The sequence below is a fragment of the Myotis myotis genome, unplaced genomic scaffold (assembly GCF_014108235.1).
Source record: "Myotis myotis isolate mMyoMyo1 unplaced genomic scaffold, mMyoMyo1.p scaffold_m19_p_13, whole genome shotgun sequence".
In the NCBI taxonomy this organism is placed as follows: Eukaryota; Metazoa; Chordata; class Mammalia; order Chiroptera; family Vespertilionidae; genus Myotis; species Myotis myotis.
Window position 1 is genome coordinate 27,756,469 of NW_023416317.1, and position 18,532 is coordinate 27,775,000.

At 44.1% G+C, this 18,532-nt stretch overlaps 1 protein-coding gene across 5 annotated transcripts in view; it reads left to right on the forward strand.

Moving 5' to 3' along the window:
- Positions 1-18,532, forward strand: part of NMNAT3 (nicotinamide nucleotide adenylyltransferase 3) — a 78,318-nt gene that overhangs the window by 32,260 nt on the left and 27,526 nt on the right. For 4 of the 5 annotated variants that reach the window (XM_036332399.1, XM_036332398.1, XM_036332394.1 and 1 more), the window contains one exon: positions 11,652-11,801. In XM_036332399.1, coding sequence (XP_036188292.1) covers positions 11,693-11,801 — 109 coding nt within the window. In that variant the 5' untranslated portion in view covers positions 11,652-11,692. Of the gene's footprint in view, positions 1-10,863; positions 10,972-11,651; positions 11,802-18,532 lie in introns of those variants that run through there. The other variant, XM_036332397.1, reaches the window with a different exon arrangement.

Below are 18,532 nucleotides of genomic sequence, written 5' to 3' on the forward strand. Positions count from 1 at the left end.
AAATTCAGTCCAAGGAGATTAGGATAGATGGAAAGCAATTTGATGGAGCAGACATAGGGAGGAGGTTGGGAAGTAAGTGATGAGGCTTGTGAAACAGGTCAGGACCAGATTATAAGGGGCCATGGATGCCGTGCTGAGTTTCAGCGTTATCCAGAACGTGATTGGGTGGCAGGGGACTAAGCAGGAATCAGATGTGCATGTTAAAGATCCCCTTGAGCAGCTGAGCAGAGGATGGATCAGAGGAGGTGAGAGAGGAGACAGGTGAAGAGTGCACTCAGGTCCAATTGAGAAATAATGAGCCCCAGTCCAAGGCAATGACTGTGGAGTTTGAGAGGGAGAGAGATGGATAATAAAGATATTGCAGAGGTGGAGCGGACAGGCTGTCAAGGCCAGGGAGAGGGAAGAGCCCGGATGGCTGCCAGTTTTGTGATTTGGGCAGTAGATGGGTCATTGTGCCATCCCCTGTTATCATTATGAACTGTTCTGCATTTTGCTGACATACAGGGAAGTCCACGGAGCCGTCGAGGGTGTGGGACTGCCTTCCCAATACTAAATGTGGCTCATTGCCCTCTGCTGGACTGGAGTGGGGCCCTGGGCATGGGCCCTGGATAAGGCTTGGACAGAAACAGGGAAAGGACATAAGAATCAAAAGGTGCCTCGGAGGTGAGAATCAGAAATCAGGACCCCAGGATGAGGTCTAGCCAAGGCAACAGACACAATTTATGGTGCAAGAGCAAAATTCTAGTCCAAAAGGGAGCTGACACCCCAGATTGGGAGCTAGAAACTTAGATGGGTAAGCAAACTGGGAAGACCAGGAAGTGTTGGAAGAAGGGGATGGAATGGTAGATAAACCTGGGCTCTGCCATTGTGATTTGGGGAATATTTCCTCCCCAGTGGCTCAGCCAAGACCATACTGGGCAGTGGCTGGTACTCTCTGGCTCTTACTTTATTTTCACTTTTACCTTGTTCCCCAGTGAATATGGTGATTATTCCTTATTCATCTTCCACTCTGCATTGGATCCCATGGGGATCCCTGCCCTCGGTGTGGGGGTGCAACAATATAGACAGTGTCACCTCTAAGAGGTCAGAGGAGGGGGCACTGACTTCCAGATGGGCCACCAGGGGAAGCTCTGTGGAGGGTTGTCCTGGAAGAGACCATTCTAGCTCCTGGAAATGGCATACATGGAGGCCCAAGGAGCAGGAAGATGGAGAGGACACGTCAGAATGGCAGATGGTCTGCGCTTGGTGAGGATATGGAGAACATGTAGGGAAGAAAGGGTGGTCAGGAGATAATTAGGAGTGGTAGAATGAGGCCAAAATCTCCCTGATGCCAGATGAAGGACGTGGCCTAGCAAATCAATGCCAGTGGAGAACAAATTACTGAGAACATTGTCATTGGCTTGGCACAAAGGCCCAGATTTTATACAGTGCTTGGCGCATGGTAAACACTCAGTAGTTTATCATATTAATTTGAGTGACTGAATCCACACTTTCAAATTGGTTGATCTAGTTTAGCAGATTGGGGCCAGGTCAGTGCGGGGAGGTGATTCTAGAGTTTCTTTCCTTATGATTGTGGAAGCCATAGGCGTGGGGTTGGGAGCTGTCCAGCCCACATCCATTTCCCTTCTCTGGGAATAGCGTTGGACACTGGTGACCATGTCTGTACCATGGGACCCTGTCCAGGCTGAGACCAGAGCACTTGCCCTATCCCTTGTCCACCCTGAGGTCGCTCATGTTCAGCTCTTCCTTTAGTCTCTGGAATGGCCTGGTAGCCTTCTGATAATCCTGTGCTCCTTCACTGCCTTGCCTTTGGTGTGGAGAAGCACCAAGATAACCAGAACTCCTTTCCCCCACAATTTTAAAAGCCCTAATTGACATGAGAAGGTGATGAAATGCTATAGTGGGGTGGGTCTCACTAGTGGCAGAATGTGAAGACCTCCTGTAGGGAACATAGGCCACACTTGGAGGCTAACTATATTGGGGGAATATGATGAAGGATGAAAAGATGTCTTAGATAACTGGCAGGTTTTGATGACGGGTGACTAGGAAAAGTGGAATTTTTATCAGAAAAGGGATATGGGCAGCAGGAAGCAAGTGTGGGAGATGGTGAATTCTGTGTTGAACACAAGGAAAGGAAAGGAGCTAATATTTTTGGAGAACCTCCTATAGGTCAGCTGCTGTTCTAAGTGGGTCAACTTCGATACCCTTCATGACAGTCTCAGGAGAAACGTGTAATTATAGCAGGTCCTTAAATAACGTCATCTTGTTGTAATGTTGATGAGATGCCATAGGGACTTAACTCTTATTTATGTCAATTAGACTATGGTAAAATTGGTTTCGTTATGCATAGTTTAGCTTAAAGTTGCAGAACCTATCCACAGCGTTACGTGAAGACTTACTGTATCTTCATACTGAGGCTCAATTAATTCACTGTAGTGGGCTCAGGGCTATTCATCAAATATTTCTGGCTCTCCACCTTTGGGACCCAGAGTATAATTGTCTTTTCTAACTCACTGAGGTTGGGTGGGTTGTTGGAAGTAAGATGTGCCAATTTAAGGCCAAACAGATACTCCTGGTTGGGGAGGCCCCTCTTTTTTCACTGCTACAGTGACTGACTGTAGTTAGTCATTATAAGTAGTTACTGCACCATCGGCTTGAGTTCTGGATTAAGAGGCAAAGGTAACATAGAGCAGAGCCCCGAACAGAATGTGTGTGTAACAAGAACATTAAGTAAACCTTTATTGGTTTAAGCTACTGATATTTGGGGAATCGTTTGTGAATGCACCTCACCTGGCTTCTCCTGGCTGATATATTCAGTCAGGATCGCTGAGGAAGTGCTAATTGGCTTTGAATCCACATCTGTCTGGCTTGTGATTAAGCTAGTGCCAGGAGGCCACCCATGGACTTGTAGGGGCCCATAAGCAAGGTCAGGACTAGAGCTGTAGAGTTAGGTGTCACCTACACAAATGTGGTAGGGAGTGGAGAGAGTGGCATAGGAATGTAATATGTGGGCTTTGCGGTGAAGTTTATTTCTCTCCCTCATATCCTTTTTCTCCGGAGGGCTTGTGGTTGGCTCTACATGGCCTGCTGCTAAGTAGGACATCACTGCTGCCTGCCGGGTCTGGTGGTTCAGAGACAATGGCTTGAGCTTGTTGACAGCTGCACACTCATAACATTGCTAAAAACTTCATAAACTCTGAAGGCTGGAAATAGCCCAAGTGATTTGCGGTTTTGCTCACTTGTAAATGTTTGAATATTGTGTCCACAAATTGCAAATTAAGTAACTCAATTTTGAGGCACAGCTGTTATTTGGAAAAGACCCATCTAGGAACTCAAACTTCTTGCAAAATGATTGTGCTTTATTTTTGTCAAGTATCAGAAAACCATTAAACTGCCAAGCCATATGGCAAATGCCCACTCGAAGCAGAGTGCGACAGTGCGCCATAATGAATCTGTTTTTTTGGGCAAGGAGATAGGACAGAGTCTGGTTTTTGTGATCTACAGAAAAGCAGATTTGCTGCTGCACATTTCAGCTTCCTAGAGTCCTGAGTAAGGATTTTTTCCTCCCATGAAAAATTCATATGAAAAATTAAGTTATGGTAGATTTTTTTTCCTTAGGTGTATTTTCCCTTTCAAACAATATCCATTTGAGTTTCTGCATATAAAAAATACTTCTAACTGAGGCAAGAGAAACTTCTAAAAATTTACATACTTTTTTATTTCTTTACATACTAATTCAATGAACATGCATTATGTGTCAGTATATCAGTTAAAATTAGGCTTAGCTGCTATAACAGAAAATAGAAAATAATGGTGGCTTAGATTATTTCCCTCGCGGGTCACGGAAATCCAGAGGTAGGCAGTCTGGGCCTGGTATGGCAGCGTCAGGTTTCTCACGGTCCTGCCTTCCTCTTGGCTTATTCTCTGTCAAACCTGCAGTTAGTCCTCCTCAGGATGCAAGAGAGCTGCTGCACTCCAGCCATCACATTCTAGAAAGCAGGGGTGAGAAGAGGAGAAAGTCATGCCTTTTTCTTTTGAAGAGAGTTCCTGGAAGTGTCACCCAACACTTCTGTTCATAGATTACTGGCCAAACCTTAGGCACCTGGCCTCACCCTCCTGCAGAGGTGGGGAATATAGCAGTGTGCCAGCTAAAGACAGGGGCTCTGTACCTAAAAAGGAAGGGGAAATGGATACTGGGACGTGACCAGCAGCCTCTGCCCTACAGGTTCTAAATATTTGTTCTTCCTGCTAAATTATAATCCTAAGGACAGGCACCAGGTTTTACTTGCCCCTGTCCCCAAGGCACTAGCAGAGTGGCTGGTGGTTCTTTTATTTTAATTATCTGTTAGTTTGCACACCTCACAGCAGATCCCAGGCACTTCTCACCTTCTACCTGCTCTTCTATACCTTCTTTGTTCCAAGCTAGCAAGTCCGTTGTGATGTGGGGCATCTTTAGTCTTCATTATCAGAAGACGTTATTTCTACCAGAATGACATCAAACTACTCATTCCTCTGTTCCTCAGTATTGACTCTTAACTCAGTCTCAGGGATGCTTAGAGCTGAGTTAATTTGGTTGGAGCTAGATGGATGACTACAGCAGGGCGATGGAAGTGGCCTTCCTCGGGAGCTCTCCTCTGTGGTCCACCTCCCAGGCCCAGCTGGTCTGAATGAGCTGCCTAACAAGTGGGGGGTTGCTGACAGCTTCCTAAGGGCTGCTAGGTTTTGATTGTGGGTGAATATAAAAAGTGTGGGGCCTATTTTGAACAGAGTTAACAGCATACAGCAGCAGATGCGGGAATGGTGAATTCTGTTTTAAACATAATGAAAGGAAAGATAAAGGAGCTAATATTTCTGGAGAACCCCCTATGGGCCAGGTACATGGGTCAGTTTCGATCACCCCATGATAGACCTAGGATGCAGGGGATTTATCTCCGTTTCCCATGTGGCTCAAAGAGGCTGGGACTCTTCACCGGAATGCAAGCACAAACCCTTCCCCTCTGGGTGTGTTGAAAGCATCAGCGTTGATGTGTGTAGTTTTTAGCACAGCGCCCGCCTGTCACTCAGTAAAGCTGGTAGCTGTCACTCAGTTCCACCTTCCTGCAGCTGTCGAAATTAGTCTCAACTCCTGAGGGTAGGGTTGCAAGAGACCTCGTTCCATTCCTGGGCTCCTTCAAATCTTTTGAAAGTTCTCAAAACGGAAGAGCCAGGCTGCCTGCTTTCCTGGGAGTCTCATAATTGGGACGAGGGCTTAATTGGCATGTTTGTTTCCTCCAAGGGTTGGCTGGCAGAGGATCCTCACACTGACAAAGAAGGCCCGCTTTGCTTTTGTTCTTAGCAGCACTGTGTGCCCATAGCAACAGCAAGTGCATCCAACAAAGTTGAAAAGAAAAAGCGCCCAGAGTTCATGTGGAGGTGGATTGCCCTGGAGAAGTTGGCACACTCCCACAGATGGAAATGGTTTTACTGGGTCCTGAAAAATGTGCTCGTCGACCCCACAAATACAGGATGGGGCAAAAGCAGGTTTACAGTTGTTTGTATGGGAAAATATTACTGTAATTAATAAACAATCATACAAGAATAAACTGTTTTTGCGTATTCATAACTGTAAACCTACTTTTGCCCAACCCTGTACATACCACGTCTCTTGTTTTCTTTAAGATGAGGAGTCCGGTCAAGAGGTCCGTGTAATGAAAGATGTTTATAGAATCCATTTCCATTCTGCCCGAAGCCATCTGCTTTATGTCTATAATAAACAAGGATGTTTGCAGCCACTCTCCCGGGCTGGGTCCTGTTAGAGGCACTCACGGCAAGGAAAGGTAAATTGACTGCCTCCCAGGCGATGCGCATTAGCACATTACATCAGCAGCGACGGGCACTTAACCTTCCCAGCTCGCCTTTCCTCACTGTGTCTCTGCGACGGCCTGTGACAAATGGGCCGAGGGGCACATGCTTAGTTAGAATTTAGTACATGTGGGGCATCCGCCAGCATCGCATCACCTGGTGATTGAGGTGAAATGTGGGCAGCAGGGAAGGCCATTCTCTGGGAAGCCAGGGACCTTCACCCGGTGAGGGGTGCTAGGATTAGCCATCCTGGAGCCTCCTGATGCACCATCCTGGGAGCACTTGAGAGCTCCTTCAGAAGCAGAAATATGAGTAAGTCACACCCCTGTTTAAAATCCTTCAGAGGCTTCTCATTGTCCATAGGATAAAATCCTGCACAGCACCCTTGGGGGCCTGCATGATCCTTATACCCTCTGCAGCCTCATCTCAGGCCACCCACACATGAGCTCACACCGACACACAACCACATTGACATGCTTTTTTAGTTCATGACCCACCTTAGGTAGTGGTTTCTGGACTTTGGCAGTGCTGGTCCCTGTGCACAGCACACCCTTTAATATCCATCTTATCAGCTCAACTCCTGAGCCTTTCCTGCCCCGGCGCAGAGGCTACTTCAGAGAACCAGCCCCTAAGTAGGTGAGGTGTTACTTTCCTATGGCTGCTGTAGCAATTGGCCACCAATTGTTGGCTTAAAACAACACAGTTTTACAGTTCTGTGCTTTCAGAGGTCTGCAATGAAGGTGTCAGCAGGGCCGGGTTCCTGCTGAGGCTCTAGGGGAGAAAGCGTTTCCTTGCCGGTTTCAGTAACTAGAGGCTGCGTGCACTGCTTGGTTCAGGGCCCCTCCTCCATCTTCAAAGCCAGCAGCACATCTTCTCTCCTTTCTGGTCCTTACGTCTTTATCGGACTCTCCCTCATCATCCCTCTTGATAAAATTGGGCCACCTTGCTAATCCAGGATAACCTCTCATTTCAAGACCCTTACTTTAATCACAGCTGCAAAGTCCTGTTGCCTGGCACAGTGGCAGCCTGTTGCAACACTCCAGTTGTCCAGGACAGAGGGACAACCTTGGTGTCCATGTGCAGGAGACTGGTATGTTCCTGTTGGTGGGATCCTGGCATTGAAGATGGCACAACAGGGCAGGAATGCTTTATTTGATTTCAGTCTGGTCTGGTGGGGTGGGGTCTTGGAGAATGGTCTTAAGTTCCTCTAGGAAGCCAGAAAGGTCAGATTATATCTCTGGAAGAGCCTGTCTAGTGATGGTTTGTGACAAAACCAGAGAGAGAAGGTGGTCATCTGAAAGGGACTATGCATGGTTGGGGATAGTCAGTCGTTCTCTCGTTTATTCCACACATTTCTGAGGGCCTCCCACCGTCCCCCACCCCCCCCCCCCCCCCCCGTGTGCTAGGCACAGTGTAGGAGTTGAGGGAACCTAGATGAATAAGAAACCACCCAGTAGGAATTCATCTACTTGGTGAAGAGTGACATGGAAACAAAGCAATGATGGTTCGGTGATTGATGAAGGAAGGAAGTGATCAAATGTGTAACAAATACATTAGCACAAGGCGGGGCATGGGGGTAGGATGGGGTGGAGGGGCACTGGGTAGGGACTCCAAGGAGAAACCTTGATGGCAGGAGTGAGGATAGCGGTTCAGGTGCTCGAACAGCACTTGCAGAAGCAAGGAGAAAGGAAGCTGCACGCTGTATTTGACGAGCGAGATGAAATGCTGTCTGGGTGACTATAGCGGCGGAAGCAGTACACTGGAGAGGGGCTGAGGCCAGAAGTGGAATCTGTTTGCCTTGTCTCCTATTTAATGATGAATTCCAAGAAGGCTGTATGCTGCCTTCTCAACTTGTTAAATCCTTCCACAGCAATTATTGCTCATGTGTGGACTTCCATTAAATGCTCATTGATGATAAGCCTTTCCCAAAAGCAAGTCGCCCACACTTGCTTCATCTCCCAAGGTATTATTACATGATAGGGCAGACAAGTCACTTTTATAGGATGCTTCTGGCCTTGTGTCTGATGAGACTTACACTCAAATCAGAGTCTGGTTTATTCTCCTGGTTGACTGCAGGAGTGAGTTCCTTTCAACCCTACCACTGTATTTCTCTAGGCTTGGGTTTGGGTGGGTGTGTAGTTGAGGCAAGTTAGAGCATACAAATGACGCAGGTGCACTGACCTCGTTCCTGAGCCTGGGACTGTGTGCTCACTGTCGCCTCCTGCCTGAGGTGCTGCCCAGGCAGTATAAGTCACTGTTCAAGCAGTGTGCCTCAGTGCACTCACAGCAAGGAGAGAAAAGAAAGTCACTTATTAAATATCATTTATTCTTCCCAACATCACACTTCATTGCCACCATTCAAATAAATGTCCTAATTTACAGTTTCTGGGAACTTTTGGAAAAGTGGATCCAAACCCCAGGTTACCTGAAATGGGGCAGTTACATGTTTTAATGGCCCTGGGAAATTATATTTTGTCAAAATGAAATAGAATTTTGAAAGGCTTTATAGTCGTTGTGAAAAACAGCCAGCCTCTCCAGATAACACTCATCACAAGGCTGCTCTTGTGAATAGTTCAGCACTCTCTGCAAATAGTATCTCATTAAATCATCCAGCCTCCCTGGGAAGAGCTAGCAGCAGCAGCTTGCAGACTCCTGTTTCTCATACTGTAGGGGGTGTTTCTGCTGCCTCAAAAGGAGCCCACCTAAGCTGAGAGTTTTTTATCTTCATGCGGTAACTCGGAATACATCCAGAACAACTTCTGTACACTAGGAGGTGCATTGGGCCTTCCCACCACCAGTGTGCTGGTCTGCTCTCCAGCTGGCCAGTGCCCTTTTCAGTTTCCAGGGAGCCCATCTCTGTGCTTGAAGCCCAGCTTCTGAGGTAGAGAAAACATGGCCCCTGCTCTTACAGAGCTTACTGTCTGGTGAGGAGGAAGGACACAGAGCAGGTTTCTGCAATTGATGTGGTATGTGATTTGCTGAAGGTAGAGAGTAGCTAGCCCAAGCTAAGTGTCAGGAGAGCTCCCTGACAATTATATCTCCAACTCTGTGGCGGACACTGTGGACATCCTATTCCCAGCTCCCTTTACCTTGCTGATTCTCACTGGAGAGGTTACAACGCTAAATACTTGCTTTTCCAGCCTCCCTTATAAGAGTGGCCATGTGACCTAGTTCTGGCCAGTGAGACAGAAGCAAAATCTATAGTGGGGGAGGGAGGTTCTGAAAAAGCTCTTGTGTTCTTGACTAAGGGGGACAATCAAACTAGTATAGCACCTTGAGTCTTCTTCTTTGATTGTACCCATGATGCTGTAGCTATAGCAGCAATCTTGTAATCTGTAGGAAAAGCTGAGAGACTTGCAGGGCGTTGGAGAAGCAGTGATCCAATGCCAGCAGCTGACAACTTCTAGATTTTTCATCATGTGAGAAACAAATAACCTCTATTTGTTTAAGCCACTGAGGTTAGGCTTCTAAAATTTGCAACCAAATGCATTCCTAACTGATAACAGGCACCTAGCAGGCAGTCAAGAAATTGTGATTAAAGCCATAAATAATGTGATCGATCACCTGAGTTGAATCTTAACAGATTGGGGTGTGCTGGGTTATTTCAGTTGGAGGAAACTGAAATAGCATGAACAGAAGCTTGAAGCAGGAAGCCATGAGGAGCTCACAAAGGAACCACTCACAAGTAATTCATTGTTCCTAGAATATAAAGAGGCAGGCAGTGGTTGGATGCAAGCCTGGAGAAGCAGACAGTAGGGGCCAGATTAAAACAATGTTCTTAGATACAAAGAGGGTCCCAGGCTCCAGTGACATAACTGTCCATGTTACCCCTGAAATTGCAGAATTACAGCCAAGGCCACCATAGCAAGAGGAGTGAGAAAGGAAGTGAATGCATTCCTCCTGTTGGCCACTGTATTAGTTAGCTGTTGCTGCATAACAAGTTACCCCAGAATTTTGCAGGTTAAAACAACACACACTTATGATCTCATCATTTCTATATGTCAGAAATATATATGTGGCTTAACTCTGTCTTCTGACTCAGAGTCTCTTATAAGACACAGGGCTGCAGTCTCATCTGAAGACTCAGCTGGGGAAGGATCCACTTGCACATTCACTCACATGGTTATTGGCAGGATTCAGTTCCTTATCTGCTGTTGGCATCAGAAGTCTCCTTCAGCTGCTTGCCTCATGGGTCTCTCCATGAGGCAACTCACAACAGGACAGCTGACTTTATCAAGTGAGCAAGTGAAAAAGCAGAAGAGGGAAGTCTGTGTTCTTTTGTAACTTCTTTCAGAAGTAGAATTCCACTCCTTTGCTGCATTCTGTTCATTAAAAGCAAGTTACAAGTCCAGCCCACACTCATGGTGAGGGGAGTACAGGTGAACACTGGCAGGTGAGGCTCACTGGGAGCTATTTGGCAGCTGCCACCCACAAGCCCACTGCCACCTCCTTTCTCCTTCGCTTCCCCCTGTCCTGCAGCAACATCTGTTTTATCATTGTCATTATCATCACCACAGCCACAGTGATTATCTATTAAACACTTCTTAGGTACCAGACACATAACATATATAGTTCATTTATCCTCATAACCACTATATAAAGGTAAGTAATATTACCCCACCTTGAATTTTAGTAAATTGAAGCTCAGAGAGGAACTGTGATTTACCCTATATCACACAGCCAGTAAGAGGTAGAAGTAGGAGTCAAACCAAGGCCTAACCCCAGTGGAGCTCTTCACTGTCTCTCCAGGAGGCAGCATCTCAGAGGTAGGAGAGCCACGTCTGCCAGCCTGCCCTGGAGCCCAGGCTGTTTTCTGCTTTCCTCTAACCTCACCAGTGCTGAAAGCCATAGCATGCAGAGACAAGAAGGTGGGATAGGCACTCTCAAAATGCTTGGGCCTAGATGAATGATAGGTAAAATAAAAAAAAGATCTGCAAAATAGATCATAGCCCTGCAACAATATTCATTTTCTGATTTTAATCACTGCTCTGTAGTTATATAAGAAAATGTCTTTGTTCATAGAAAACATATACTAAAGCAGCGGTCTCCAACCTTTTGCAACTCACGGACCACCAGTGGTCTGCAGACCACCAGTTGGCAAGTGCTGTTGAAGTATTTAGAAATAAAGAGGTATTATGTCTAGACTTTACTCTCAATCATTTCAGAAAAAAAATTATTTGTAGGTAGATATATGTATGCATACGTGTGTATCTGTGTGTGTGTGTGTGTGTGTGTAGAAAGAGAGAATGAATGATAAAGCAAATGTGGTAAGATGTTAATATTTGCGGGATCTTAGTAAAGGGTATATGGGAATTCTTTGCATAAGTTTTGCAACTTTTCTTGTAAGTTGGAAATTATTTTAAAATACGTTTTTTTAAAAGTGTTGGTCTACTCTGGGACCTGAGTTCTACTTGGACTATCAAAGATGACATTACATACCTCCTTTTGACCACAGGGAGACCCATCAGAGGCCAGGGAGGGTATTGTACTTATGAGCAGAACATGGTCTCTGAGGTCAGTCTTTCTGGGTTTCAGTCCTGGCCCTGTGGCTTCTCAGGTTCCTGTGCCGTATAAGTAACCATTGGGGGTTGTTGAAAGGATTTGGTGAGATGAGGGATATACTTTGATGTAGTGTTTAGCACAGTCCCTGGCCCATGGGGAGTCCTCCATAAATATTATTATTATTATTATTATTATTATTATTGCCTCCTCAGTCATCTAATAAGTGAGAACTAATGTGCTGTGTGTGGTTTAGAGACACTGACTGATCTTCATGTGAACTCCCTAACGTGAGTTTTTGTCCCCATTAGGCAGGGTGGCCACTGCAGCAGATGCGGATGTGCCTGACAAGATGAAGAGCCGGATACCCGTGGTGCTCCTGGCCTGTGGCTCCTTCAACCCCATCACCAACATGCACTTGCGCTTGTTTGAGGTGGCCAGAGACCACCTGCACCAAACAGGTCAGTCAGGGGCCTACACCAATACTGGTGGGTTGGGCCTCCTGGGGCTCTGCTGGCTGCTGTCATCATCACCATTATTAAAACTGCTTGGTTTGTTCATTCACAGCATAGCTGGTGGCTTACATTTCTTCCATCATATTCCAAGGTTTAACACTCCTTAGCCGTGTGACATATCCCTGGCCATATAGTGGAATCCTTCTCAGAGTCCCCCCATACCCCTGCCCATCTCATGTTGCCCATAAATGCTAAAGACACTGAATATTTTATAGGACCTGTGTCTTGGTCAGGGCACCCTTCCAGGTGCTCCCAGAAAGCATTTGCCTACACAGCCAGATGAAGAGGTAGCATGTGCCCTTGAGAACCTCTGCTATTCCTCAGTGGGTAAGCAAACATTCTGCAGTTGACCACTGAACAATGAAGGGGTTATGTAGCACTGATCCTCCCCACCACACACACATACACACAGTCAAACATCCACACATAATTTCTGACTCCCCCAAAACTTAGCTGTATGGAATTCTCATATACTACTGGTAGGAAAGTGAATGGTGCAACGGCTGTGGAAAACAGCTTGGCAATTTCTTACAAGTTAAATATTTACCTACCATGAGATTCAACTGCTCCATACCTATTTATCCACCTCCCCCCAAAATGAAAGCATATGCTCGTGCAAAGACATGTGCACGAATGTTCAGAGCAGCTTTAATTATGATAACGCCAAACTGCCAACAATGCAAGCGTACACCAAGATGTGAATAAATAAAACAGATGGTGTTGTATCCATACAGCGGAGTAGTACTCAGCAATAAAAAAGAATGAACCAAAAACACAGATGAATCTCAATTATGCTGAATAGAAGAAGCCAGACCAAAAGAGAGTATATACTATATGAGTTTCATTTATATAAATTTCTCGAAATACAAACTACAGTGACAGCAAACAGATTAGTAGTTGAGGGGTTGGGGAGCAACCTAAGGAAGGACTACAAAGTGGCCAAAGGAAAGTTTGGGGGATGATGGATATATTCATTATCTCAATTGTGGTGTTGATTTCACAGGTGTATACATATGTCAAAACTTGCCAAATTATACCTTTTAAATATATGTGACTTATTGTCACATTATACCTTTTTTATTTTATTTATTTATTTTAATTGTTGACAGTATTTACAGATGTCTCTCATTCCCCCCCTCCCTAACTCCCCTCCATTCAGCCCCTACCCACCACCAAATCAGGTCTTCCCCACGCTATTGTTTGTGTCCATGGGCTATGTATATAAGTATATAAGTGCAAATTATACCTTGATAACAGAAATATCAAACTTTAAAAAAAAGGCTCCACAAGGTTGCTTCGGTCATATATTAAATGGGATAAATTCTGTAGGACAAGTGACCCAGTTTGTTTAACAAATAAGCAGCATGCAAGAAAGAGGACTAGGAAACTGTATGATTCAATGGAGGTTTGAAGACATAGAAACCAAATATCATGTATGGACCTTATTTGAATCCTGATTCAAATCAACTATAAAATGATATTCATGAGTTGGGGAAATCTTAATACTGACTAGATATTAGGTGGTGTTAAAAAATTATTGTTTAAATTTTAAGGTCAATAATTGCTGTTGTTTTAAAATAAATTTTTTAAAAAGTGTCCTTTTTCTCTTAGGAAAAAAAGTATATACCCTTGGTGCAGCAATTCCACTTTCCACAATTTCTTATAAAGCAAGTATGTTGGGTGTGGGGAGAATATTTCTATTTTAGGGAAAGAAGGAATATACTCCCTATATATTTTTAAATAGTGTGTGGAATAATGTTCTTTCAGGGTATATAGCTTCTACTTGGCTTTTTATAAATATCTGCTTGACTCTTAGCCACTGAGTGGCTTTTCCTGTCAATTTTGACTCATCAGAAATGCCCCTGGCTTTGTGGCCATTATCTTTGCTGTGAGGTTTATCAGGGCAGGGCCTGTACTCTGTTTTCTAGAATGTGCTGCTTCACAGACAGCTGTATTGGGGACTTCAGATACTTAATGTACTTGCAGACATTAAGTACATTAAGCAGTACCGTGTACTGCTTTAGCCACACGGTAAGACTCTGGCATGACCCTGTGAGTGTCAGAGAGTATTCCTGGTCCCCAAAAGTCACAGTAACCACAGAATGCATGGACACATTATATTATATATGATTTCTATCACTTGGGGTACTAATAGGTAAAGGATCCTTGGTCACAAATGACCTCCAGTACCTTCTTTGCCTTTATTCTCAGTCATTTTTCTATGGAAGAACTTGGTCAGTTTTAAGTCCAGAATGAATTCTCCTGCCCATGTCTTTGAATGTTATACATCGAGTTGACACCTTTCAACATCCCACAGGTATTTACTGCATCTCCCCCAGGCCAGGCACTGTGGTTGGAAATACAGTTGATTAAATTTTCTCCCCTGCCCCCAAAGGAGTGCACGGTGTACGTGGTCAGAGGTGCACAGTAGCAGGTGATTGTGGCACTAGGTGCAAAGGCGGGATGTCTCTCGCCTGGCAGTTGAGTGAAGCTTCTTGAAGGAGGTGACACCTAAAGCTTGCAGAATGTGAAAGACTTAGGCAGGCATAGTTTAGGGGCATTATGGGCAGAGAAAGCAGCATGGGTAGACATGGAGGTGGAAAAGACCGCATTCCAGCACATGGGAGAGAGAGACGAGGCTGAAGGTAGGGAGGACCAGATCATGAAAAGGGGACCTTTTTGCCACCATGAGGGGTATATGGTGTGAATTTCCCTTCACTGTATAGTCGGGCATCATCTTCCCTGACCCACAGTCCCAGCCACTGACTGCAGCCTCTCCAGCCAGCACATCTGTGCACGGAGGCATAATCCAACCCACTGCCTCTCCAGGGGCAAATATTTAAACAGAGCCTTTCTCTCAATCAGAATCAGCTCACGGCTAAGGGTGGATGAAAACCTGGCCCCACAGATGACCTTCTTTTTTCTTGAAGAAAACAAAATCTTCCTTCTGTTGGTGTATTTTTACTAAAACAACTCACAATTTTCATTTGCTGTTGTATGCATATAAACTGAATTAAACAAGCTAAAGCAATTTGTTTAGTACCTTTAAATAGAAATTAACAGTGTCTTCCTAGTTTGCTGCAATAGCTCAAATTTTGAACTTTTTCTCCTTTAATAAGCATCCTTTCTTCAAACTGCAGTTGTCCTTTCCTTCCTTTGTTTACTGTTTCCTTTTCCTCCTGAAACAACAGGAAACCTTAAAAACTGACAGAGGCCCTATAACATATCAAAACTTTTAACTGTCTTTAGTCCTGTGAAAACTTGTATCTGTAGATTTTCATTAATAACGTAGTAAAACAAAGTCATACAGGATAAAATGTTGAACCAGCTATTTTTTTACTCTCCTTTACTTGAAAGACTGTTTGGGAATAAGATACGGGCTTATAGGAATGTGTGGTGTCCGAATTTTCTGTATTTGTAGTACTGTCCTTTAATCAGAGGCACTTCCTTGCCTTGCACTGCATGCTGTACAACACTCGCAGAGAGGATTCTCAAAGGCTTGATGGATGAAGATGTATAGTAGGTATGGGTGGTTTTGAAGAAGTTCATTTGGCATTTTTATTCTTGATTTGCTGATTTTTGACAGAAGCGATTCAACCCAACATATGACTAGTCCAGTGATGGCGAACCTATGACACACGTGTCAGAGGTGACACGCGAACTCATTTTTTTGGTTGATTTTTCTTTGTTAAATGGCATTTAAGTATATAAAATAAATATCAAAAATATAAGTCTTTGTTTTACTATGGTTGCAAATATCAAAAAAATTCTATATGTGACATGGCACCAGAGTTAAGTTAGGGTTTTTCAAAATGCTGACACGCCAAGCTCAAAAGGTTTGCCATCACTGGACTAGTCAATAGCATCAGACATACCTAAAGCATTTCTTTGAATATATTAAGGATTCAAGACTGAATTTCTCGTAAGATGTTGGATGTATTCCCAGTTGTAAGCAGTTGTTTTCCTAACATGTAGTCACAAATTTACTAAAGGAGATTGAATTCAATTTGAATTCTGTGTTCTGTTATTTCAACGTTTATTATTTCTAATCAACTTAATTTGAGCATTGGCCTATATTTCAACAACAGTCCACTTGTATTTTGTTTTTTTAAATCAAACTTTCTGTGAGTTTAATACTTGGTCGTTAATGACTCTGTAGTACCTGTTTGTTTTGTGTCTAACAAACTCATATAGTCCTTACTGTTTGTCAGGTAGTGTTCTAACTGCATTACACGAACTCATTTAACTTTCATAACAACCCTACGAAGTGGGTACTGTTACTCTTCCTATTTTTCAGATGGAGAAGCTGAGGCTCGGAGAGATTGAGTAAGTTTTCCAAGGTCACACACCCTGTAGAGACAGTTTGCCCCAAAGAATCTGTGCTCATAACCACCAACCCATGCTTCCTCCATTTATTCAACAAGTTACTTGTTGAGCTGGGAACTATGCAACATGCAGGCATAATAGGGGAGCAAAAGTGGTCCCTGTGTGACCTCGGGCAAGTTACCAAAGGGTAGAACATAAGAACCTTCTAATGTGCAAATCTCAAAGTATAGAGGGACTTTATAAAAATGAAGGTACTTCTAGTCCTACTCTTGAGAACTTGTGAATCAAATGGGACAAGGGGAAAGGCTGAGATGAGAAGGAATACTTTAAGCACAAGAATAACAACCATGTGCAAGAGAACGCCGCATAAGCTCTAATGGTTAAAGAAGGTTGTTTAAGTACAAGGACTAGAACATAGAAAGTGTTCTGTTGCCCTAGCTGGTGTGGCTCAGTGGATAGAGCATAGTCCTGTGGACTGAAGGGTCCTAGGTTTGATTCTAGTCAAGGGCACCTACCTCAGTTGCAGGCTCCATCCCTGGCCTTGATTGGGGCATGTGCGGGAGCCAACCAAAAGATGTGTCTCTCTCACATAGATGTTTCTCTCTCTGTGTCTCTGTACCTTCCTTTCATTCTCTCTAAAAATCAATGGAAAAATATCATCGGGTGAGAATTAACAAAAAAAGAAAGTGTTCAATGGTCAGGAGACCATTTTCTCCCTACCTTTATTGATAGGGAAACAGGCTTGAAGAGGTGATCACTTAAACAGCTAATCATGGGGAATTGGGCATGAACCCAGGCTGTTACCCAAATGCCAGTGTTCTTCCCACTACCCCCCTGCAGGCTTCTGTGAGGCCTTCTGAATGTGCAAGTCCCAAAGACAACAGATGTGTGGCAGAGAGTCGGGGTGGATTGGCTGAACACAGAGAAGTGGTGGAGGCTAGATCTTGGAATCTGAAATGCCAAGTAAGGAATGTGGACTTTAGGTGAAAGGGACTCTGTGGAAGTCTTTAACCAAGTGGCCACCAGGTGAGATCTTGACACATGAATCCTCAGAGAACCTCTGGAAAAACCATTGCTAGAATACTCTTAGCAACCTGTACCTGGATTGCTGACTTGAGTTCAGGCCAAGCATGTCAAACTCACGGCCCATGGGCCGCATGCACCCCACAATGAATATTTTTGCAGCCCAACCAATATAATGGTATGTAAGAAATGTTTTAATAAAAATTTTGTAACTTAATTTTTACATTATCCTATTATACATAATTATTAATAATGAACTACAATGTTCGCTAATGACTGATTGCCATAATCGTGTTGCATTCATTTCCCTTATGCACCTTAAAAGTGCAGGCACACCATTTCTCTCCACTAATACTAGCAGCGAATATTTTAGCAGCCAATTGCCATGTCATTCATTAGTCTTGGACTGACTTGTTTGGTGTGCACAACAGGAAATATTCTGCTTTCAAAGAACAAGAAAAATAGGTTTATTTGCGTTATGCTTATTAATTTGTGCAGTTATTCAATGTCTGGTAAGTTAATGTTCAAGAAAAAATACTAATTTTTATTAAAATGTCCTATTATTTTATGTTAACAATGACTCATTTATTTCTGCCTTTTGTGTTCAACAGATCTCTATGGAAATAAACCTATGTTTCTATGAAAATTGAAGCTTTTGGTTTTTTGCAGCCCACATAAACTTAAACCTTGTTTATTTGGCCCGTGTTAGCCTTTGAGTTTGACATGCTTGGTTCAGGCCCCCTTCACCAGAGCAAACTGGACGCAGCTTTCGGGGCAGGTGCACAGCCCCAGACAGCTTTTGCCTGCAACTTGGCCCAGTATGCATTTCCCACTTCATTGCTAAGGTGATCTTGTAAAATCTTGTCTGATGCCTGGATAAGGTTCTGCCTTCATTGCTGTTACTTGCCTGCTCATGTGGAAACTCTCCCAAATAGGGAAATGACTTATTCTCTATGAACTCTTGCTAGCTCTGAGCAGTCATCACTTTTTCTAAGTGCTTAGAAATTATCAGTCTCAGACCCTGTTCCTGATTTTGCTGTGGTTTGAATTCAGGGTCTCAAACTGTAGTCCAGAATTTATCCTTTTTGCTTTTTCTATAGTCAGCTCAACAGATTCCTCCAGAAAGAGAACACTGGTTTTCTAGACTCATGGAGAGAAAGTGGCCACAGGTCTGCTCCCTGTCAAATCTTTGTTCTGGCCTAGGCAGGATCCAGGAGGCCTATCTATGTCTGGCAGTCTGCCAGCACGCAGACCCCACCCAGCCACTCAGCTCTGACTTCGTTGCTCTTGGGTCCTGGATTCTCTATTTCTGCTCTCTCTTGGTTGCC